Source organism: Sceloporus occidentalis, unplaced genomic scaffold, assembly GCF_023333645.1.
Source record: "Sceloporus occidentalis isolate IW3139 unplaced genomic scaffold, rSceOcc1.0.p SCAF_39, whole genome shotgun sequence".
NCBI lineage: Eukaryota > Metazoa > Chordata > Lepidosauria > Squamata > Phrynosomatidae > Sceloporus > Sceloporus occidentalis.
This window is the reverse complement of record NW_028317019.1, coordinates 8,506,836-8,531,593: the sequence shown is the minus strand read 5'-3', so window position 1 is coordinate 8,531,593 and position 24,758 is coordinate 8,506,836. Positions and strand designations below refer to the sequence as shown.

The window sequence follows — 24,758 nt, the reverse complement described above, 5'->3', positions numbered from 1 at the left end:
TATTGATGATGGATTAGGATACTGACTATCCCAACACATACAGTATATTTAGCCACCAAAGATTTATGGTGCATTTAGACATTTCTTGCCACATTTTGGAGGCAAATGTCATTTTTATAAAGCAGTTCTGGGGAGCCCCTGGGCTTAAGGGTCACTGGGCCCACCCCATATTTAGATCCAGAGACATTCTCCCATAGCCCCCAACATTTCATTGATGGGAAAAACAAGACACATGTGGACAAGCAACCCAGAAGGTAGTGAAGATGGCCAAAGTTGTTTATGAGGAAGATCACACAAGCTAGGAAAGACACAGCAGTTTGCTTTTGCTTCAGCCTCCTGGGAAGGGCCATATCCAGTTTCCTTCTTTCCTCTCCTCTCCCCACTTTTGAGCTGATAGGCTGCAAACTCAATTGCACTCAGGAACTAATGTGAGCTGAGAAAGGGGAAAGTGGGAGGAGGATAGACCAACTGGGACATTTTTAAAAGCCCCTGAATAAGTGGGGTGACAGAGGGTTAACCAGGACTGGTTAACTTGGACAGTATATTATTTGCTTCCTTTCATAAATTGACCCAGAAGTGACACAGATGAAGCTAATAGGATAGTGACTCACCAAAGAGCTGTTGTACCTCGGCTTCCTATTTCTGTTGGAGCCCAACTCCCTCCGCTTGGCCTCTGTGTTGGCCATCAGGTGGACAGGGGGTCCTGGTGAACCTGCACTTGGTCACTTCCAGCAAGAGAGGCCCAAAGCCGTGTCCAAGGGGGCCGAGATGAAGTTCCTGAGAAAAGGGACCAGGGTTAGGATTGGCTCGGTAAGAAACCCTGCATCACTCAAAGACACAGAGAACAGCATCCTGCTGGTGACAAACGCAGGTGACATATGCCTCCTTTGGGCCGATGCACAGGTGGGCATCCCCTTCCTCCCTTTGCACCAAACAAAGCCCCCTGGACCTAGCATAGATTCACTGCAGCTCCCCTACACAACAGATACTCCATGCCTTCTTAGAGTGGTGGGGGATTAGGGGATGGGGAATTGGAGAGGGCCCTGGTTATGTCCCTGTAGCTGGATGTGAAATGAGGGCATCACAAATAAATAAATCATCTGCTGAAACCTCCAGTGCTTTTCCCCAGCATCAGCCCTTTTCCCAAGAAGGCTGCATCCGCACTATAGAAATAAGGCACTTTGACACTGGTTTAACCACTCAGTGCTATGGAATCCTGGGATTTTACATTCTCTGCCAGAGAGCTCTAGTGTCACAACAAAGTACAAATCCCAGGATTCCACAAAATGGAGCCAGGAGAGTTAAAGCGGTTTCAAACTGGATTATTTCTTCAGTGCAGATACAGCCTGAGTCGGTTGTAAAAGGGTAGAAGTGCCCAAGTCTTGCTTCATTCTTGGTAATATGAGTTATTCTGGTCTGTCTCCTTCCTTCTTGCCTGAAAATCTATTAATAAGGAAACTGGGGAGACTTTTAAAACCTCCCAAATGAGCTAATTTTGGCCTTTTTGGGGGACTAGCCTCCTCTTAGAAGCCAAAGCCCAATGTTTGGGAGGAATAATAATAAGGCTTGTATTAAAACTATCATCCCCATTTCTGATCCCTTTTGAAACCCATGTTCCCCAGAAGGAGCAGAGCTGTGTAAGAAAACCCTCTAAGAAAAGAGACACAAATGGCACACAAAGGGACACACTTCCTTCCTTTTGGCCCAAGGAGCCTGGCTTCCTTCTGACTCTGGAGCCTCAGGAGAGAAAGAGAAGCCTCTGTTCAACTGAGGCCTCAGAGAAGGTTCTGGAACATTATTCCCCGCAGTCACAAGCAAAACAAAATGGCCACCAGAACACAAAATGGCTGCTGGAACACAAAATGGCCACCTCCACCTCAGCGCTTGGCAGTTGGAGGCCTCAGCACAGCAGTGAAGCCTACCACTTCCAGGCCTTGTCCCTCTGCTCCCTCTCTTTTCCTCTCCCTTCCTTTCCTCCTTCCTCCTTCTCTCTCTTTGTCCCCCCCACACAGAGCTAAATAGAGAGGCAGAAGCTCCTCCCCTTCTTCATTCTGGCCAATGGGGTCAGAGGAGCTGGAAGGCCCCACCCCGTGCCCCACCCTCACAGGCTCCTCCTGCAGTTAATATGGAACAAGGCAGGAGAGACTGAGGGACCCTGGAGCCCCAGCCACACGGACACTGGCCAAAGGCACACATTCCCAAAGCCTAAGACCCATGAAATGGCAGCCCTATGCAGGGCAGGACCCTCCTCTCTCTGGCCCTGTGGATGATGGGAGATACAGTCCAGGAATACACTGCAAATCCCATTGGCAAGAGAAAAGGGGTCCCACAGGGATCTGCCCTGGGCCCAGTGCTATTCAACATCTTTATCAATGACTTGGATGACAGAAATGGGGGCATATCAAATTTGCAGATGACACCAAATTAAGAGAAGTAGCTAATACCCCAGAGGACAGGATCAAAATTCAAAATGGCCTTAATAGATCAGAAAGCTGGGCCAAAGGTAACAAAATGAAATTCAACACGGAGAAATGTAAGGTACTGCACTTAGGGTGGAAAAATGAAATGCACAGATACAGGATGGGGGACACCTGGATGGATGAAACTATGTATGAAAAGGATCTAGGAGTCCAAGTAGACCACAAGTTGAAAATGAGTCAACAGTGTGATGAGGCAGCTAACAAGGCCAATGTGATTTTAGGCTGCATCAATAGAATATAGTGTCTAGATCAAGGGAAGTAATAGTGCCACTCTATTCTGCTTTGGTCAGGCCCTAATTGGAATATTGTGTCCAGTTCTGGGCACCACAGTTCAAAAAGTATGTTGAGAAACTGGAGCGTGTCCAAAGGAGCGCAACTAAAACGGTGAAGGGTCCGGAAACCATGTCCTATGAGGAAGGACTTAGGGAGCTGGGGATGTTTAACCTGGAGAAGAGAAGGTTAAGAGGTGATATGATAGCCCTGTTTAAATATTTATTTATTTATTTAAGGTATTTATACCCCGCCCTTCAGCCCTAATGGCTCTCAGAGTGGCTTACAATTATTATTTTTAATTAGACGGTTCCCTGCCCTCAGGCTTACAATCTGAAATGATGCGACACAAAAGGAGAAGGGAATGGTGGTGGGGAAGGGGATGAGGTCCAGTGGTTCTTCTCTCCCTCTGCAGCCTGGATCAAGGCAGATGGACTGCTGGGAGGGCTATCTTTCTTCAGGCTAACCCTGATAGAGCTGGGCCTGCCTGTTCACTGCCTCTCAGCTGTGTATAATATTCTCCAGTTCTTCCACCAAGCGCCCCGTGCCTGGGTTGTCCAGATCTTGTATGGCCTTCCTGACTGGCCGCATCTTCTCTTCGCACTGAAGAGGGGAACAAACAGAGAGGAGCCATGTGAAAGTGAAGGGTGGGAGGGAAGGTGGGAGGAATTGTTTAAACTTGCCTATTGCTCTGGACAGCTAAGGAAAGTGGAAAATCAGCTCATCTAAAATGTGATGCTGAAGAAGAGTTCAATGGATACTCTTTTCTGCATGCTTTCAACATGTTAGGAGTGGCAGAAAACATACAATGTCAAATGTTTCTTGGTCCAGTTGCTCTTCCTCCTCTTCTTCCTCCTGTTCCGCGATAGCTATGGGCTCGCTCCCAGTTGCAACGTAGACAGGGCCCTTTGGTGGGTTCCTTATATCTCCAACTTTGGCCTCACTGTCTTTGGCCTGTGAAAGAAGAAAATTGGGCAGATTAGTCCTAAAGTAAAATTAAGGATGTGACAAAGGAGATTATCGCACTGCGTTCTGAGACCGTTCCTATCATCACGTGATGAGAACGTTCCTGGAACAGATATTACTGCATTAGTAAACTAGAACGTGATCAAAACGTGATCAGAACTGCATTTTACCGCACAGCGATTCCTGAAACCGTTCCGAGAACATATTCCACCAAGGCCGCCTCCGTCTCCTGATTGGCTGAAAGAATGACAGGCAGGGAGGCATTGAAGCAGGCAGGCGAGCGACTGCAGTGAGGGAAGGGGTGTGTGTGAGAGAGAGAGGGGGGAAAGGAGGAGGGAGGGAAGGGAGGGAAGAAGGAGGGATCGGGAGGAAGGCAGGGAGAAAGAGAAATGAGGAGAGATGAGCCTTGCAAGTTACATCCCAAACCTCCTTTGCAAGGCTGGGAAGAAGGAGGAGCTCCATGCAGGTCTCTTCAAGCCGAAGAAAAGCAAGTTGCCAGGGAGGGGACTGGGCCAAGGGCAGAGCCCCGGCAGCCATAGCAGCTCTTTAAACCGGTTAGAAAAGAAGAGTCCTCTGCTGTCATCCCAATTCCCCATTTTGGCTGCTTGTCAGCCTTTTGCCTCCTGTGTGTGTGCGCATGTAATGTGTGCCTTCATAGAATCATAGAATCATAGAGTTGGAAGAGACCACAAGGGCCATCCAGTCCAACCCCATTCTGCCATGCAGGAACTCTCAATCAAAGCATCCCCAACAGATGGCCATCCAGCCTCTGCTTAAAGACCTCCAAGGAAGGAGACTCCACTACACTCTGAGGAAAGAGTGTGTTCCACTGTCGACAGCCCTTACTCTCAGGAAGTTCCTCCTAATATTGAAGTGGGATCTCTTTTCCTGGAGCTTGCATCCATTGCTCCGGGTCCTAGTCTCTGGAGCAGCAGAAAACAAGCTTGCTCCCTCATCAATGTGACATCCCTTCAAATATTTAAACAGGGCTATCATATCACCTCTTAATCTTCTCTTCTCCAGGCTAAACATCCCCAGCTCCCTAAGTCGTTCCTTGTAGGGCATGGTTTCCAGACCTTTCACCATTTTAGTCGCCCTCCTTTGGACACGCTCCTTTTTGAATTGTGGTGCCCAGAACTGGACACAATATTCCAGGTGGGGCCTGTGAGCTTCCCTCCCCGCTTTAATTCTTGTCTGGCTCTTTGCTATGGAATTCTGGGAGTTGTTTGCTTGCTTTTGTGTGTTGCTCCAAACAGAGGAGCTTTTGTGGGTTCCTTCCTGGAGGGAAGGAGGAGAAGGTCCTGGGCATCCGTGCCATCCTTGCCTCCTGCAGGCTGCCAGCACAGGAGCCCCACTGGACATGACACTAGAGGCCCCCGCAGAAGCAGCCAGACCCTCTCCCTCTTGCTCTCTGCTCTGCCCCCCCTGTTTCCCTCTCTCTTTCTCTCTCTTTCCCTTCTTTCCTCTTCTCTCACTTGTCCCAACTTTCCTCCCTTCCCTCCCTCCTTCTTTCCCCCCTCACACACACACCCCTTCCCTCACTGCAGTCGCTCGCCTGCCTGCCTCCCTCCCTGCCTGTCATTCTTTCAGCCAATCAGGAGACGGAGGAATGAGAGAACGGATTTGAGAACACATAAGAATATCGCACACACTTCTGTTGGAACGTTCTCATCCCGTTTCAGCTCTCTGGGAACACATTCATATCTGTACCCTCCTGGAACACATTTGGAACACATTTAAGCGTTCTGAGAACCCGATTGGAACACATACGTGCGGTATACTCAAATGCGTTCCGTTCTCATCACGTGATGAGAACGGTCTCAGAACGCAGTGCGATAATCTCCAAAATCAGGGATCTGGCCATTGAAAGAAAGGAGGGGAAGAAGGTGTGACATTGCCTTGTTGTGGTGCTGCTGTTGGTGGTGCTGGCATGTCTCCGGGTCATTTTTGACTAATGGAGGCCTAAAGGCAGACCTGTCTTAGGTTCTTCTGGGCAAATTTATTTAGAGGGGGTTTGCCATTGCAATCTTATGAGGCCGACAGTGTTTGACCTGCCTAAGGTCACCCAGTGGGTTTTTTTATGTTTGATCAGGGAATTGAACCCTGATTGCTAGGGTCCTAATTTAATATTTAAACAGGCATGCTATACTTGCTATACCTTCTCTGTCTTGTCCTTGGTTTTTCCCCTCTTCTTCTCATCCTTCTTTTCTGGACTGATTGCAAGAATTTCTTTATCTTCTTTGTGCTCTTTCTTCTGCTCTGTTTTTTCAAGGCTCCTATCCTGTCCATCCTTCTAGGATGGAAGAAAGGATGGAGTAAAGGAGACAAAGGGACTTTTTGGGAGACCTAGTTTAAAACTAAAATAGCCACATCATGCTGGCTCTACCTTCTTTTCCCCCCTCTTTTGTTTCTTTCTTCTCCTTCTCATCCTCCTTTTCTGTATCTTCCTTGTTCTCCTTCTTCTCCCCCATTTTTTCAAGGCTCTTATCCTGTCCCTGCTTCTAGAAAAAAGGAAGAAAGGATGGAGGAAAGGCGACCAAGGGAATCCTTTTTATACCTTCTTTCTGCTAAAAGATACAAATGAATATTTTTTTCAATCCCAAAACAAGCAATGAAGTAGCAAGAACAATGCCCCTTGTGAAAGAGCTGGCTGGCACATGGAGGAGACACTCCATTTAGCTGGCTGAAATGTACCTGCTCAGAAGTCAGCCTGCCTCTCTCGCTTTTCTCAGTATGAGGTTGCATCCTGGAATCCAACATATCATCCACGGGATGTTCTTCCAGTTACTAAACTGGTACAGGAGAGACATTGATGATGGGATCTATGGGGTTTGCTTTACCTTATCCTTTCCTTCTTCCGACGGGTTGTCCGAGTGCTGAAGAGAGACTTTAATCCCACCCTCATCCTTGCCTTTGATGGATTTGTTTTCCTTTTTACACAGGGCTTCTGCTTTTAGGAGCCCTGGTGACACAGCGGATAAATGCCTGTACTGCAGCCACTCACTCAAAATCATAAGGTTGCGAGTTCAAGACCAGCGAAAGGGCTCAAGCTCGACTCCAGCTTGCATCCTTCCGAGGAAGTTGCTAAAATGACTTCCCAAATTGTTGGGGGCAATTAGCTTACAGTTGTAAATCACTTAGACACTGTTAGTTCAGTATGAAGCGGTATATAAATGAAGCTGTTTGTTTGTTTTTCACCTTGATCAGAGGAGGGAAAGGATCCCTACTTAAGAAGGAAAATAGTAGCAGCTGGAAGCATCTCATTTATATGAGCACTGGATCCCATCCCTGTCAAACCTCTCTTGGGCTTCAAGAGGTTTCATTAACTGCTTCCTGCAAGTTTGCAAAACTACATCTGCTACGATTTGAACTAGGCACTTAGTTATTTAAAGACCTAAATGGCTTGGAACCCCAGTACTTGAAGGAGTGCTTCCTATGGACCCATCTGCCTAAGAAATAAAGTCTTTTGGAGAGGACCTCCTCCATGTTCCTCCAGTGGGCTCTGTTTATGGTGGGAGGATGTGAGAGAGGGCCTTTTCTACTAGGGCGCCTTCAGGGGTCCAATTGGCACCAACACTGATTTCATTGAATGCCAAATAAAACTTGGCTTTTTGCTTCCCGGTGCCTTTGGATTTAATCCATATTTGTGCATGTGTTTGGTTTCAAATTGTTTTCAAAGGCTGTCAGCTCTTCTATTTTAATTTGCCATATTTTTAGAATATAGGTTTACCCGACTTAAATCACTCTTCTTTAAATTTGCAAAGAGATCTTGTGGCACCTGTGAGCTTTTCTCTTTCAAGCGCTTGTTTTCCTGCTTCTTTTTCTTGACCAAATTCAGTAGTAGTCACGCTGGGTTTGGAGATGCTCCTCCTGTGGCGTTTTGTCTCTCTCAACTTCCAGGATCTTTGGATGGGAAAATACACAAAAAGAAAAGAATATCCCACATGTTTTTTAAAAGTCCCCTACCAGAGCAAGGCAAGCAAGGGTTGGAAGGCGTGATTTTGAACGTGATGTGAACATTGTTTTCTGCGAGCAGCTTGTAGGTGACACATCTGATTCACATGGTCATTATGGTATTAATGGTTGTTCCATTGTAATAGGAACTCCACAACGCATGATCTGTGATTGCACAGTTTTTCTCCCTGTCATTCTGTATTAATAACAATGAGAAGTAACAGTTACGTAAAGGTAATGATACAACAAACAAAAAAAATGAGTTTGTATAACTATCTCCAAATCAACTAAAACAGCAAATCCCAGCAAGACAAATCATTTCGGCTTGTGTACCTTTCTACAAATAGATGCAGGAAGTTTAACAGGAAATGTGTCTAGTTTTGTTTACATATGCAATGCAGATGTCCCAAATCTCCAACAAAAATGTTGTATAATCAAATATTCCCTTGTATCTGTAGCCTAAATCTGTGTTTATCATGGCAAGGAATTCACTTTATATACTTTTTCCCATTAGAAAGGGGGTATGTAAATAAACTTGACTTGCCTCGTAAAATTCATCGAACGGCTCTCACTAGAGACAAAGGTCTGCATCCCACTGTGTCTAACCCCCTTAGTCGTTTCCATCTTAGTGGGACAGTGAATCCATGTTGGTTTTAATCTTGATTGTCCAAGGCATTGAATTTATTGGGGGGAAGAGAGTTCAGTAAAAAGTCTGAGGCAGATTTAATGCTCCCCTGCTCTGACCTCCATTACTTTAAGGATAAATTCTCAGTGGGAAGGAATAATTAACTCTCTTTCCAAGACAGCCAGATGTGAACACGCTGCCCAACTCTAAAACACCATGGAAAGTGCATGAGGCTTCTTCTGTACCTTGTCAGTTAGTTCCAGGTCGTCCTCTGATTCTATGAGATCCATGTTCCTGTAGCCATGCCAGTAAGATCCCAGCTGCAAATGTGAGTCATCCTCCAATCCGCATTCAACATCCAAATGGGCTGCTTTGACTCTGTAGGTCAGAGAAAACCTGTCCATTTGAGCAAAGAGTAGAAAGATGGGTGGTGCCCCTTTTCCATATTGCGGCTTTTCTCCTAAGGCCAAGAACCTATTGCATAGAAGTGTCCCAGACTCACATGGATCCCTTCCTCTGGGTCAGAAAATTTCTGCTTTGGACTCTGGGTCACGATCGCTGTCTCTTCTTCATTTAACATTATGCCTTTCTCATTCATGTTAAGGCCAGACAATTTTGTGGAGAGACCTTTCTTCTTTCCAAGACCATTGTCTGGAGAAGATTTTTGTTTTAAGTATAAGAACAGTCTAACAAATAAATACAATTTTACCTCAGCAAATTAAGTGAAACTAAGGAGAAGCATCATAGGATCTATCAGGAAGAACTCTCTTCATCATGTAAACTTTTAGCAGGATCGCTAGTGGTCAAGTTGAAGGCAGTTCTTCATTTGTCTGTGTTCAAAGGAGGTTTGTCATAGGCCACCTCCACCGTTTAACTGTGGATGAAAAAGCCCACCAGCCTATATGCCTAGAAAAGAAATTTGGGGCACCTTCCTGGAAGGATTTTTCTTGAACTGCCTCCCAAATAATATGTCTTCTGTGAAAGATTACAAGCCTTGTGTTTTCTAAGGAGCAAAGCTGTGTCTAAGCATTGCCATGGAAGAGGTCCATACATTTCTAAATGGGGTTGAGAAAGTGGAAGGAGACACAGTTTTCTCCTTCTCTCTTCTTGCTTGATCTTGGGGTCATTTAGTGGAGATGGAAAATTCAGGACAGACAACAGCAAAACAAAAACCACATTTCACACATTTCATGTAAACTTTGACAGACTGTGACTTCCATATTATTGGGGCATTGAATTTCCTCCAGGTTTTCATCCATGGGGCTGGAGCCCATTTCCAAAATAGAGTCAGCACCAGAGAGAGCTCAGACTAAAAGACAGAGCAGATTCACCAACCCACTAACATGGAAGTCTCCATTCACTACTGTCTATGTGATATGACTCTAAGCCATTGTCCTCCAATGTCCTCTTTCCCTCCCAGTTAACATTTGAAGATTATCCCTTGCAGATCTTGGAGAACGAACTTCCAACCGAAGGAATAGCAGTATCCTTATTTTACTAGCATCTGTTCTTTTTTAAGAAATGCTTTTGTTCATTCTTTATTTTGTATCCTAAGCCACCTTGAGACCCATCCATGGGAGAAAGGTGGGATGAAATGTAATAAATAACACAACCATACAGTTCAAAGAACGTACAATAGGAATGAATGAATAAGGAGGATGCTTTCAGGTGAGATCAACCAGTCCAACTTGTGATGCCTTCACAAAGCAGGAGTAGGTTCCACTGTAAGAAAGACAGTATTCAAAACACTAACATAAAATAGGAAACAGGCAAACTAACCCAGAGAAATGCTCTTCTCCTGAGGTCTCTCCTCCTTCTCTCAGCCTCAACTGACTCAACTCCCACCTTGGCCAAGATTCTCAGTTCTTTCCAGGGAAACCAACCAAAGAAACACATTCTCCTTGGTTCCATCTGACCACTTCTCCATGAGTCCAATGACATGGGTTACATTTCTCTTAATGGGATGATTTCAACTGCTTTTTAACATTTCACAGTTAGCTTTCAGTATCCACAGATTCTGCATCTCAATATATCCCCAAAAAGCCAACCTTGATTTTGCCATTTTATGTAAGGTGCATCATACTACAACCCCATTGTTTGTAATAGGACTTGAACATCCACGGATTTTGGTTACTAAGTGGGGTCCTGAAACCAAACCTCAGCAGATACTGAGGTCAAACTGTAAATAATGTTCAAATTCTTTTTACTTTCAGAATAAACAACCATACAATCAATAAAATTACAATTCAAACAAACATCACACTTTTTCTTATTTTTGTTCTTATTATTACCATCTACATCTTTCTCCTTCCTACCTCCTTTGTTCTTTAAAGACATGTGAAGACTAGATTGGGTGGAGAGGCTGAGGGGAGAACTTCTATCTATGCAGGGCAGCCGGGGTAGCGGTATCAATAACAGTGTCGGTGACAGTGTTCTAGAAAGACCTGCCGAAAGAGATCCATCTTAACAGCCTTTTTAAAGGCTTCTAAAGTGGTGATGTGATGGATCTCTTCTGGCAGGTCATTCCAAAGCCTAGGAATGGCAGAAGAAAAGGTCCTCTCTGTTGTTGAAGCCAATCTAGTCTTCTTAGGCTTTAGGAGACTTTTTCCAGTGAAGGGAGGATTGTGTGGAAGAAGGCACTCCTGCAAGTAGTCTGGACCCAAGCCATGTAGGGCTTTAAAGGTTACAACCAACACCTTGTATCTTGCCCAGACACTAATGGGCAGCCAATGGAGGGATTTAAGAACCGGTGTAAAGTGGGCAGTTCTAGAAACTAGAAACTACAAATTCCATGATTTCACAGGATGTTGCTATAAAAATTAAACTGGAACCAGTGTCCCACGCAATGTAGCTTTCTAGAGCACTTGCCCCCATTCTATAGGAAGGGCAATGGGTCCTTACCCACAGAGGACACATTTTCATAGGTTTCCATCATCACCTCTTTGTACAGAAATTTCTGCTTTGGACTCAAGAGTGGCCATTCCTCCTCTGAGAAGAACACTGCCACATCTCAAAAGGTAATCTGCAATACAAAATAGCCTTTGCTGAAAGACAGAGGATTGTAAATAACACCCCCATTGCATCCTAGTCAGTCAAATTCCCAATGGCTCCACCACGAAAAAGGAGGTCTGGACACTAACCTGTCCGGAGGTGTTCTTTCCTCCAATTTCTTCAACAAAGGAGGAATTGAGGGTTGTTTCTCTTCTCTCCCTTCCTCTGGAAGCCATCTTGGTTCTTTCCACACCTGCAGAAAATACAAAGTGTTTTTATGTGCACACATTTATGCAATCTTTCACGGACCACTGAAAATACAATTCAACAGCGCTAAGAGCAATTCAAACCTGAACCTTCCCTAAAATTCAAAATAAATCCATTGGAAAGCAGGATATTAACTAGTGATGATATTATTATTATTACTATTATCAGTCTCACCTCCAAACCCTCAGAGAGAGAATCTTGTGAATGCTGGAAGACTAAGACAGTTCACTGGGCCTTTGAGGGCATAGAGACCAGCATCCTTAGCCGGCATGAGGGCAAAGATGGCGTCTGCAGAGTGCACTCCCTGACTCTTCTCCTATGCCAGTGTGACGCTGCACACCGCACTACATCACAGGCGACGTAGTGCTAGTCCTCTGGCACTACATCCAGATGACGCAGTGCCAAAGTAGTGCAGAAAAGCCACAATGTTGGTGGATATGGCACTTTTTCCCTGGCGCAGAAAGGAGCTCCTTTTTGCACTATGGAAAGGCCACATCAGGGCCACAGCGTAGCCTTATTATAGTGCAAAAAGGAGCTGCAACAAGCAGTGTGTTTGCCATGGCCATGATCTGGTGCTAAAAGGGGCGGCCTGTACATCCCCTTAATTTCCAGAAAATGGGTCTAGGATTGGAGTCCTAGGGCTGGCCCCAGCCTTCATCACTCCAAACATGTCAAGAGGAGGAGGGCTGGGTAGGACTCATGTGTCTGATTGATTTTAATGGTTCTATTTTTTTTCTTCCAATAATCTACATAAAAATCATAATGTATAGATAGACAGCAATAACAACAACCCAGTAACAACAACCATAGCAATTGCAATACTTAAATGTTGCTATTAAATATTTCCCATTGCCTTCCCTTAAGGCTGAGAGAGTGTGACTTCTCCAGTCACCCAGTGAGTTTCTATGTTGGAGCTGGGATTCAAACCCTGATCTCCAGAGTTGTAGTTCCACTATGCTCAAACCACAAGGCCACACTGACTCCTATATCATGGACATCGTTTCACTGGTCCATTGTATGTCATGGACGTGCCCCAACGTAGTCATCCATGAGAGCCTGAGATCACCATGGAATAGTCTCAATGCTTCAGGTGAGGAGCATCAGACTGAAGTCACAATGGGACAGTCTCAATGCTTCAGGCAAGGAGCATCAGATGCCCTCGGTTCGCCTCTGACATCTTCCTCCTCTCCACCTTTAACCTGGGCACCATCCACTTCATAAGGTCTTTTAATTCCTTGATGTCTTCCTCCATTCGATAAACGTCTACCTGGGGTTCTTCTTTGCTGGGGCGGCTATCAAGCGACTCCCCCACTGCCAGGTCCCAGGCTGTCACTCTGCCTCCCGACGGCCTTCCTTTCCCCAGTCTGGGGCCGGAAACCCAAATCCTCCAGTGGTGGCCTGGATGGTGTGAGCTTCAGGAGGTTTCCCAGTCTTGGGCTTGGCTCCTAGTTCCTCTGAAGAAGGCACCTGCTCCTCCACCACCGGGATCTCCAGAACCACTCTTCTTGTTCCTGGGTCTCCACTGGAGGTAAATCTGTGAGACTTTGCAAACTGTGAAATCTGGAGTCAGTCCTGTGCTCAAAAAATAAAACTCATTTGAAACAAAAGAAGCTTTATTGATGAATCCAGGCAGAAACATCCATTAACACCTTTCTGCAAAGTCAGAAGTCCAAAGGAACTTGCTCCCTTCTTAACTCACTCAACCCAGCCCCCAGTTCCCAAGCTAAAACAACACAAGCAGAGGTTGCATAGATACCAAGGTTGTCTATACTTCCCTTCCCTTCTCCCAGACAGCCTCACCTTGAAGAGCGGTGTTCAATAGCCAGCTTCACTCCTCCTTGAAAACCCGTCTACAGCTGCAACCCCAGCCCCTCTCCAAACGCCCTCCTTCATCTAAAAGCCACTCCATCTGTCCTTCTATCACTTTCCATTATGTGCTTTCTATAACCCATCACTCTACACTGCCTACTAAGAACTACAACTATAACTCCTACTTTAATAACCAACCCCTAATATTTTTACCCTTTATGACAGAACTCTTATACACAAGTTCTGACCTTTCTCAATCCTTCAGGGACACACCACCAGTTTGAAGTGACAATTCTCCCATCTCAATTGTTCAGGCAAGGAGCATCAGCCTGAGGTTGCAATGGGCCAGTTTAAATCTTTCAGGTAAAGAGCACTACCCTGAAGTCACAATAGTAATGTCTCAATTCTTCAGACAAGGAAACTCAGGCTGAGATCACAATGGGCCAGTTTCAATCCTTCAGGCAAGGAGCATCAGCCTCAGGTTGCAATGGTCACGTCTCAAACCTTCAGGTAAGCAGCATTAGCCTAAATTCAAAATGGTCCCATCTCATTGTTGCAGGCAAGGAGCATCAGCCTGAAGTCACAATATGTCATGAATCCTTTTATTCATGCATTTATTCATTTAGGGATTCATGCCATAAAGGTTATAGGTTTTAGTGTAGATTAGACTTAAGATAGATGGGATTTATGGTGGGTTAAAATAATATGTTTTAATATCTGCTTTAATAGAAGATACTAGAAAGAGGTAGAGAGATCATGGCTAAAGAATGTGCTTCTTTGCTAGGATTGGAATGTGTGGGCATCACCCTTCTAACAGAGACTTGAGTTTAAAAGACTGGTCTCTGTAAAAGGAGGGGGAACCTAGAGAGTTATTGGTATTTTTTATATTGCATTATGTTGCTATGGGTTTGTGCTTGTTATATTTTCATATGGTACCATATTATGTGGAGATTGATGGGGTTTTGTATTATAGATAGCTATATATATTGTTAAGCCATAATGTTAATGAAAACTGTTGTGTGGCTGAGTTCTGTGGTCCAAGGCCACAGGTGCAGTGGTTGAGAAAAGGCACATGAGAGCGTAATTGGTTTTAGGAAAGCTGCCAGAATCCCGGATGGGAGGACACTGCGCAGAAAAGGGCGGGAGAACGCTGTGCGGGAAAGGGCTATCCAATTAATTTGGTTTACTGGTAAATGGAGTGGGGTGGATTCATATGGTTATAAACTGGATATCTTTATACTTTCTTTCATTTGTGACAAAAAAAGTTACTTCCATTACTTCTTCTTCAATACAAGCTCTTCCTTTTGCAAAGTACTGCCTTTTGTGTTGCAAGAGGGGCTGCGATTAGGACCCTGACAGATATCTCTCTCCCCTTCCATTCACCCTGCTTTCCCAAAAGGGCTGGAGAGCATACGAAACCAACCACAGAACCTTTCCCTGCTCTTGTGTAATGCCAGGTCAGTCAAAAATAAAACGCACATAGTCCATGATCTCCTACTGGACCAAGAGGCTGACCTGGCTTGTTTCATGGAGACCTGGCTGGTGATGATAGCTCAGCCAGCTGGGATCAGGCCTTACCAGCTGGGTTCTCCATCAATGAGAAGGTAAGGGGAATGCCTTTGGTCCATGAAGACAATCTTGCCTTGAGCAGGATACCTATCCGTATGATCGACCACATCGAATGTATTTACCTCAGCTTAAAGACTAGAGAAAGTCTTGGGAATCTGTTGGTTTACCATCCTCCCTGTTCCGTAACAGACTCCTTAGCCAAGCTGACACAACTGGTCTCAGAGCTGCTGCTGGAGTCGCCTAGGCTTTTGGTCCTGGGCGACCGCAACATCCCCATCAAGGCCCCTCCTCAGCATGCGCAGGGATTGCCAGGGCCTAGCTGCTGCTGCTGCTTATTCCGCTGGCATCCTTTGTGGGAAAGGAAAGGGATTCAGCGGCCTCCCCTTCCTTCCCTCTTTTCTTCCTTTGAGAAGACTGCAATGGAGCCCAAGGTGCAGAGCTGGACTCAGGAGGGAAAGGCAGGAAAGGGAGGCTCTGTTTTGGAAATAAAGCTCTCTCTGTGTATCCTGTATGTTTGCCTCTGCTGTTCTTACGGATGGGAATGGAGCTGAGGAGAGAATAAAGGGTCAGTTTTGTGCATCAAAGAGTCCAGTGTGTTGAAAAAGTAAAGAACTTTATTGAGAACACATAGTCAGAAATTCAGTCTTTAAGCCAGAACTGCCCACTCCAAGTCAAACAATACATTCAAACCCCAAAACTTAAAACTCCACCCTCTTCCAATCCTAGCCCCCACCTCCAATTCCCACAGTCTATGCCCCACAGTAAACAAGCCCCTCTTTGCCATCCCCAGAAACTTTCTGTTAATACAAGCCTCCAACTTTCTTCAGCCAACATCCCAAACATTGCAAAAGCTATTATTGCCATAACTATTCTAGACAGCTGCAACAAATCCCAGCCCCCCATCTAGCTAACCTAGCTAACCTATACCATGACCCATAATCCCCAGCCATGACCCATAATCCCCAGCCAAATTTATAACCCAAACCAACTATCTATATTATTAGCAATTAAAATCTAAACTTAATAAAATACAACTTTAAAACCCAAAGAGACATATGGACAGACAAGCCTTACAAACAAAATCACAAGGGCTTTTCTTAGTAACACTGAGGAGATTATCGCACTGCGTTCTGAGAACGTTCCTATCATCACGTGATGAGAACATTCCTGGAACAGATATTACTGCATTAGTAAACTAGAACGTGATCAGAACGTGATCAGAACTGCATTTTACCGCACAGCGAAACCGTTCTCAGAACGGTTTGCTGTATTACGTTTTGTGGGCTGTGTTCTGATGACGTCGCCACTCAGAGGTTGGACGGCTCGGGAGAGGCGCTGCTCCCAGGAAAGAGGAAAAAGGGAGGCTTGGCTTAATGAAATCCCTCACCTCCCTTCCCCATAGGAATCAATCCAAAAACGGAGGTTAAAAAAGAGCAGAGAGCCCTTATGGGTCTTCATCTGAGGAGGCAGAGGTTGCTTGGCTATGGGGATGTCCTGCCATCTCTCCCTCTCCCCTCTTTCCCCATAGAAATCAATCCAAAAACGGAGCTTAAAGAGCAGTGAGCCCTATGGGTCTTCATCTGGGGAGGCAGAGCTTGCTTGGCTATGGGGATGTCCTGCCATCTCTCCCTCTCCCCTCTTTCCCCATAGAAATCAATCCAAAAACGGAGCTTAAAGAGCAGTGAGCCCTATGGGTCTTCATCTGGGGAGGCAGAGCTTGCTTGGCTATGGGGATGTCCTGCCATCTCTCCCTCTCCCCTCTTTCCCCATAGAAATCAATCCAAAAACGGAGCTTAAAGAGCAGTGAGCCCTATGGGTCTTCATCTGGGGAGGCAGAGCTTGCTTGGCTATGGGGATGTCCTGCCATCTCTCCCTCTCCCCTCTTTCCCCATAGAAATCAATCCAAAAACGGAGCTTAAAGAGCAGAGAGCCCTATGGGTCTTCATCTGAGGAGGCAGAGCTTGCTTGGCTATGGGGATGTCCTGCCATCTCTCCCTCTCCCCTCTTTCCCCATAGAAATCAATCCAAAAACGGAGCTTAAAGAGCAGTGAGCCCTATGGGTCTTCATCTGGGGAGGCAGAGCTTGCTTGGCTATGGGGATGTCCTGCCATCTCTCCCTCTCCCCTCTTTCCCTATAGAAATCAATCCAAAAACGGAGTTTAAAATCTCTCCCAGATGCAGACCCAAAGGGCTTGCCTCTGCTCCTTTTAAACTCAGTTTTTGGATTGATTTCTATGGGGAAGGGAGGTGGGGGATTTCAGTAAGCCTAGGGACTCTGGCTGGGAGAGTGCTTCTCAGCCTCACTGAGAAGTCTTCCCTCCGAAGATTCTCTTGGGAGGAAAGGAAGGCAAGCATCCCCCCCTCCCATCTTGTCTTCCCTCCGAAGGGAGTCCGAGGATTCTCTTGGGAGGGAAGGAAGGCAAGCCCCTATAAAACGCTGGGGCTTCATATGCTGGCATATGTTTGAAGAAAATAGGATAAAACTTATGTAACTTGATGGGCCAAGGGCAGAGTCCCCTCCTTGGCAGCCTGGGCTTTAAGGGAGCTCCACGGAGGTCCCTTCAAGCGGAGGGAAAGGGAGGGGACTGGACCAAGGGGAGAGCCCCTGCAGCCATTGCAGCTCTTTAAACCGGTTAGAAAAGAAGAGTCCTCTGCTGTCATCCCATTTCCTCCTGTGTGTGTGCATGTAATGTGTGCCTTCAGGTTGTGAGCTTCCCTCCCCGCTTTAACTCTTGTCTGGCTCTTTGCTATGGAATTCTGGGAGTTGTTTGCTTGCTTTTGTGTGGTGCTCCAAACAGAGGAGCTTTTGTGGGTTCCCTCCTGGAGGGAAGGAGGAGAAGGTCCTGGGCATCCCTGCCTCCTACATTGTGACAGCACAGGAGCCCCACTGGACATGACACTAGAGGCCCCCGCAGAAGCAGCCAGACCCTCTCCCTCTTGCTCTCAGCTCTGGCCCCCCTGTTTCCCTCTCTCTTTCTCTCTCTTTCCCTTCTTTCCTCTTCTCTCACTTGTCCCAACTTTCCTCCCTTCCCTCCCTCCTTCTTTCCCCCCCTCACACACACACACCTTCCCTCACTGCAGTCGCTCGCCTGCCTGCCTCCCTCCCTGCCTGTCATTCTTTCAGCCAATCAGGAGACGGAGGAATGAGAGAACGGATTTGAGAACAGATAAGAATATCGCACACACCTCTGTTGGAACGTTCTCATCCCGTTTCAGCTCTCTGGGAACACATTCATATCTGTACCCTCCTGGAACACATTTGGAACACATTTAAGCGTTCTGAGAACCCGATTGGAACACATACGTGCGGTATACTCAAATGCGTTCCGTTCTCATCACGGGATGAGAACGTTCTCAGAACCCAGTGCGATAATCTCCTGAATTAAAGTATTTTATATTCCTTATTGACAAAAATAAGGTTAGTTTACTCCTGAGATTTGTATGGCTTCTCCCCTGTGTGGACTCTCTGATGTCTTACTAGGTGCGACTTCTGAGAAAAACATTTCTCACAATGCTGGCATTTGTATGGCTTCTCTCCTGTGTGACTTTTCTGATGTGTCATTAAGTGTCCCTTCAAAGAAAAACATTTCCCACAATGCTGGCATTTATATGGCTTCTCTCCTGTGTGGACTCTCTGATGTATCAGGAGGCTTGACTTCCGGGAAAAACATTTCCCACAATGCTGGCATTTGTATGGCTTCTCTCCTGTGTGGACTCTCTGATGTGTCACTAGGTGTGACTTCGAGGAAAAACATTTCCCACAATGCTGGCATTTATATGGCTTCTCTCCTGTGTGGACTCTCTGATGTATCAGGAGGCTTGACTTCCGGGAAAAACATTTCCCACAATGCTGGCATTTGTATGGCTTCTCTCCTGTGTGGACTCTCTGATGTCTCACTAGGTGTGCCTTTGAAGAAAAACATTTCCCACAATGCTGGCATTTGTGTGGCTTCTCTCCTGTGTGGACTCTCTGATGTCTCACTAGGTGTGACCTCCGAGGAAAACATTTCCCACAATGCTGGCATTTGTATGGCTTCTCTCCTGTGTGGACTCTCTGATGTCTCACTAGGTCTGACTTCAAAGAAAAACATTTCCCACAATGCTGGCATTTGTATGGCTTCTCTCCTGTGTGGACTCTCTGATGTGTCACTAGGTGTGACTTCGAGGAAAAACATTTTCCACAATGCTGGCATTTATGTGACTTCTTTGCTGTGTGGACTCTCTCATGACTAAGATATTCTTCTGTAAAAAAGGACAATGACAGTTAAGACTGAAAATCAGACTTAATAGAGGAGGGAGTTACCCCATGATTTAGCCCACATTAACCCCTCCTTATTTGAAATTTAATTAATGAAGTTGCTGTGTGGAACCCAAGCATGGCCCTGTTGCTTATGCCTCTAAATCCATGGAATGATTGTATCCTTACTCATAAGAGTTAGCAAAGAAGTGGCTGGTTGGGGACTGCCTTGAGGGAATCAGTGGAAGCAGATAGTCAAAGGACTGTTGAAACAATATTCCAGGAAACATGTGCAAAAATACTTTGATTGATAGGTGGCATCATATCCTGTGAGACTGCCATAGAGTGCTGAGTCAGAGCACATGGCATGATGCAAGCTAACTGCAGAAGTCACTTCATGCTGTTTGGCACCAGGATATGAGTCACAACTAATACATTATATAGCTCACATGCGGATTGGTGTGGATTGGATTGGAGTTGTGTGTTCAAGAGATGGTGAAGTTCATGGAAGTCGGAGAGGAGAGCTTGCAAATATTTGTATTAATTTGTAACTCAAGATAGAGAACTTCCAAAGATTTCAGTGAAATCAACTGTGTTTGTGACTTACTTTTAAGTTTGAAAAGTGGTCAGTGCATTGCCAATATCTATATCTGGATATTTGCTTCCGTACTCTGCTATGTTATTGTTGAGCTGCATCTGGGAGCGTTACCCTCAGATTGTGCTGTATATTGGCTCATGAACGCGATCAGAATTCACAGCCAAGAAGGACTGAGAGCCAGTGTGCTAATCCTTTTTGTCTGAGATATTTGCACCAAGCTCCCATTGCATTCAATTTGGTTTCAGACCATTGTTCCCCCCAGGAAACATTCTAAAGCAATTTAAACCTTGTTGCCCTCAAGCAACAATTCCAGTGTGTGTGTGTGTGTGTGTGTGTTCTTTGACGTCAGTCCAATTACAGACAGTCGGTTTACATGGCTAAGCACCTCAATGCACTCGCCAAACCCATTTGTCGCAGGAGCTCCTGACTTCTCTTCCCATTTCACACACTCAGCAATTGGAATCAAGATCCACCTAGGTAAAGTATTACCATTATGAAAGTCTTACATCTCTTCACCACTTCCTCCTGTTATCTAGTTCTTGTGCGTGTGTGTGAATGCTTATGTGTGTGTGTGTATTTTGCTTTTCACCTAAATAAAACATAAAAACCTATTTCAAATGCCTTTGGAGTTCTGTGGGCTTCCAGGCCTGGTGTAGTTGGGCTCAATCCCGAGGTCACTCTTGCCCCAACCAAACTATATATCTCCTTTCAGCTAAGCTAATTTCTTTCAACTCTATGATTCTATGTTAGAGATTCAGGGGAGTAATAGTGCAACTCTATTCTGCTTTGGTCAGGCCCCTACTTGGAACACTGTGTCCACTTCTGGTCACCATAATTCAAAAAAGGATGTTGAGAAGCTGGAGTGTATCCAAAGGAGAGCAATGAAAATGGTGAAGGGTCTAGAAACCATCAAGCCCCTATGAGGAGTGGTTTAGGGAGCTGGGAATGTTTAGCCTGGAGAAGAGAAGGTTAAGAGTGGATATGTTAGACCTGTTCAACTATTTGAAGAGATACTGAGGATGGAGCAAGCTTGCTTTCTGCTGCTCTAGAGTAGGGTTGCTATGTCACGGATTTAGGTGGGACAATCCCATGTTTTGGCCTCCTGTCCTCCAGCCTGCTACCCTTGTCCTCCAGCCCACTAACCTCCTCCATTTTGGCCTTCTTCCTGGCCCTTGAAGCTTGTAGTTTCCAATAGGAACCCACTGTGATTACAAGCCCCAGCGGTCATTGCGACCTGAAGTTCCGCCCCCAGAAGCTTCTCTGATTGGTTGCGAGGCTGGGAAGGGGGAGCGTCCACCCCATCCTGGTTTAGCCCAAGAAGAATATGGCAACCCTACTCTATAGCAAAGGACATAGAACAATGGTCAGAAGCCACAGGAAAAGAGGTTCTACCTAAACTTTAGAAGGAACTTCCTGAAAGTAAGAGCTATGCCATAGTGGAATATACCCCTCAGAGCATGGTGGCATCTCGTTGTTGTTATTATTATTATTATTATTATTAATTGTTAAAGTTCTCCTTCTTTGAAGGTCTGTAAATGCCTTTAAACAAAGGCTGGGTGGCCATCTGTCAGGGATGCTTTCAATGTGTTTCCTGCATGGCAAGGGGTTGAACCAGATGGTCCTTGTGGTCTATTCCAGATCTAAAGTGGAATCATAGTGCCATGATAATGTAGAATGAAAGGGCCCTCAGTCTTCATAGTAAGGGCAATGAATTCAGCTTCCTTACCCACAGAGGCCACATTATCGTAATTCTCCATCATCACATCATTGTACATAAGTCTTTGCTTCTTTGTCAACAGTTTCCATTCCTCCTCAGTGAAATATACCACCACATCCGCAAAGGTCACCTACAATAAAAAATAGCCCTCATCCAGAGAACGACTAATAAAAGGGGAGGGAGGAGCAAATCCCAAAAATTATTTGATCACCTCAGAATTTTGTCCAGGAAATAAACTTTTAATTCTGTTAGTAAGAGAAAAGCTACTGCCTTTTAGACCCAGTTTGTCTCAAATTCTTTCAATGTAATATACAATATAATCAACAATATAATTTTGACCATGGCTGGGATATTGATGATGGATTAGGATACTGTCTATTCCAACACATATAGTACATTTAGCCTCCAAACATTATAGTGCATTTAGCCATTTGTTGCCAAATTTCAGAGGCAAATGTCATTTCTAAAAAGCAGTTTTGGGGAGCACTGTGGGCTTGAGGGCCATGGGGCCACCCCCAATTTAGATCCAGAGACATTTCCCCATATCCCCCAACATTTCACAGATGGAAAGAACAAGACACATGTGGACAAGCAACGCCAGAAAGTGGTGAAGATGGTCAAAGTTGTTTATGAGGAAGATCACACAAGCGGGGAAGGGCACAGCACTTTGCTTTTGCCTCAGACTTCTAGCAAGGACATGTCCCTGCCCCCTTCTTTCTTCTCCTCTCCCCACTTTTGAGTTGATGGGGTGCAAACTCCTTGGCATTCATTATGCGGAAATAGGAGTCAGCTGAAGAAGGGGGAAAGTGGGAGGAGGAGAGAGAAACCAGGACATTTTAAAAGCCTCCCAAATAATGGGGTGACAGAGGATTAACCAGGACTGTGTCTGCCAAACTCGGATAGTATTGTATTTCATTCCTTTCATAAATTGGCCCATCAGTGATCCAGACGAAGCTAATAGGATAGTGACTCACCAAAGAGCTGTTGTACCTTGGCAGCCTCTTCCTCTTGGAGCCCAACTCCCTCTGGTTGGCCTCTGTGTCGGCCATGAAGTCTGCGGGGGGGGGGGGGGGGGATGCTGGTCGTCCTGCACTTGGGTCACGTCCAGAAAGAGAGGGCCCAAAGCCGTGTACAAGGAGGCCGAGATGAAGGTCCTGAGAAAAGGGACCAAGGTTAGGCTTGGTTTGGCAAGAAACCCTACAGCGCTCAGACACAGAGAACAGCATCCTGCTGGTGACATACGCAGGTCACATATATCTCCTTTGAGCCGATGCAGAGGTGGGTATCATGCCAGACAAATCTAATCTCCATAGATGATCCTGGTAGATGAAGGGAATGCTGTGGATATAGTATATCTTGATTTCAGTAACGCCTTTGACAAGTATCCCCTTGTCATTCTTGCAAACAAGCGATTTTGGGCTGCAACAATGGAAGTATAGTGTCTAAATCTGTCATCCGCCAGCCTGAGAGGGAGTTCACCAGGCAGGTCCAGCTCCATCAGGGCTAGCCTGAACGAAGGAGACTCCGCCCTCTATAACTGCCATCCGCAGGCCTGAGAGGGAGTTCACCAGGCAGGTCCAGCTCCATCAGGGCTAGCCTGAAGGAAGGAGACTCCACCCTCCATAACTGCCATCCGCCGGCCTGAGAGGGAGTTCACCAGGCAGGTCCGTCTCCATCAGGGCTAGCCTGAAGGAAGGAGACTCCGCCCTCCATAACTGCCATCCTTCTGCCTGAGAGGGAGTTCACCAGGCAGGTCCAGCTCCATCTGGGCTAGCCTGAAGGAAGGAGACTCCACCCTCCATAACTGCCATCTGCCGGCCTGAGAGGGTGTTCACCAAGCAGGTCCAGCTCCATCTGGGCTAGCCTGAAGGAAGGAGACTCTGCCCTCCATAACTGCCATCTGCCAGCCTGAGAGGGAGTTCGCTAGGCAGGTCCAGCTCCATCAGGGCTAGCTTGGAAGAAGGAAGAGCCCCCCCTCCAATCCATCTGCCTTGGTCCAGGCCTCAGAGGGAGCGAAGAACCACTGGACCTCATCCCCTTTCCCTCCACCATTCCCTTCTCCTTTTGTTTCGTGTCTTTTAGATTGTAAGCCTGAGGGCAGGGAACAGTCTGATTAACAATAATAATCGTAAGCCGCTCTGAGAGCTATTAGGGCTGAAGGGCAGGGCATAAATACCTAAATAAATATTAAATCAAGGGAAGTAGTAGTGCCACTCTATTCTGCTCTCTCAGGCCCCACCTGGAATATTTTGTCCAGTTCTGGGCACAGTTCAAAACAGACATTGAGAAACTGGAGCTTGTCCAAAGGAGGGCAACTAAAGTGGTGAAGAATTTGGAAACCATGCCTTATGAGGAATGACTTAGGAAGCTAGGGATGTTTAGCCTGGAGAAGAGAAGGTTAAGAGGTGATATGATAGCTCTGTTTAAATTTTTGAAGGGATGTCATATTGAGGAGGGAGCAAGCTTGTTTTCTGTTGCTCCAGAGACTAGGACCCAGAACAATGGATGGAAACTACAGGAAAAGAGATTCCACCTTAACATTTGGAGGAACGTCCTGACAGTAAGGTCTGTTCAACAGTGGAACAAACTCCCTCCTTGGAGTGCAGTCGAGTCTCCTTCCTTTGAGGTCTTTAATCAGAGGCTGGATGGCCATTTGTCAGGGATGCTTTGATTGAGAGTTCCTGCATGGCAGAATGCGGTTGGACTGGATGGCCCTTGGGGTCTCTTCCGACTCTATGAATCTATGATTCTATGATTTATATCCCAGATGGAGAAACTCCGGTCCCTGGGCTGGATAAGACCTGTATTTCTTCAATGATCTGATCAATGGCCTTCCCTCATCATACCCCCTTCCCCATTTAGACACTGGTGAAAATAATCATTTCATTTTTACAAATGAGACAAATCTCTGAGCTTAACTGCTGTGTTTATAATATAATAATATAATAATAATAATACATTTATTTATATGCCACTTTTCCAAAAAGATCAAAGCAGTTTACAAATGGACAATTACAAGATTTGTGTGTTTGTGTGTGTCAGTCATAGCAGGAGCATGAAGTATGCACCTTCTTCCTCTGCTTGCTAAAGGCACATAGAAATTGAGGCATGTACATTTGTGTGCATTGTTTCTGAATGGATCTATTGTCAAAATCACAATTTCTTCACTTTTCCTTGTATATTTTTTTAAAAGATGCACAATGCTGAATATGTTGCACTTATACAACAAAAATCTATAAATGTATAGGTTTATGAATGAAGATTGCATCCTTGAT

The 24,758-nt window shown here is 45.7% G+C and overlaps 1 protein-coding gene across 1 annotated transcript in view; it reads right to left on the bottom strand.

The window, feature by feature from the left end:
- The window catches only part of LOC149290528 (uncharacterized), a 92,195-nt gene extending 69,700 nt beyond the window's left edge, over positions 1-22,495 (bottom strand). Inside the window, exons 1-3 of the mRNA XM_089489372.1 lie at positions 22,474-22,495; positions 21,493-21,613; positions 18,478-19,173 (exon numbers count right to left, since the gene is read on the bottom strand). Coding sequence (XP_089345498.1) covers positions 18,478-19,173; positions 21,493-21,541 — 745 coding nt within the window. The 5' untranslated portion in view covers positions 21,542-21,613; positions 22,474-22,495. The remainder of the gene's footprint in view (positions 1-18,477; positions 19,174-21,492; positions 21,614-22,473) is intronic.
- Between the last annotated feature and the right edge of the window lie 2,263 nt (positions 22,496-24,758).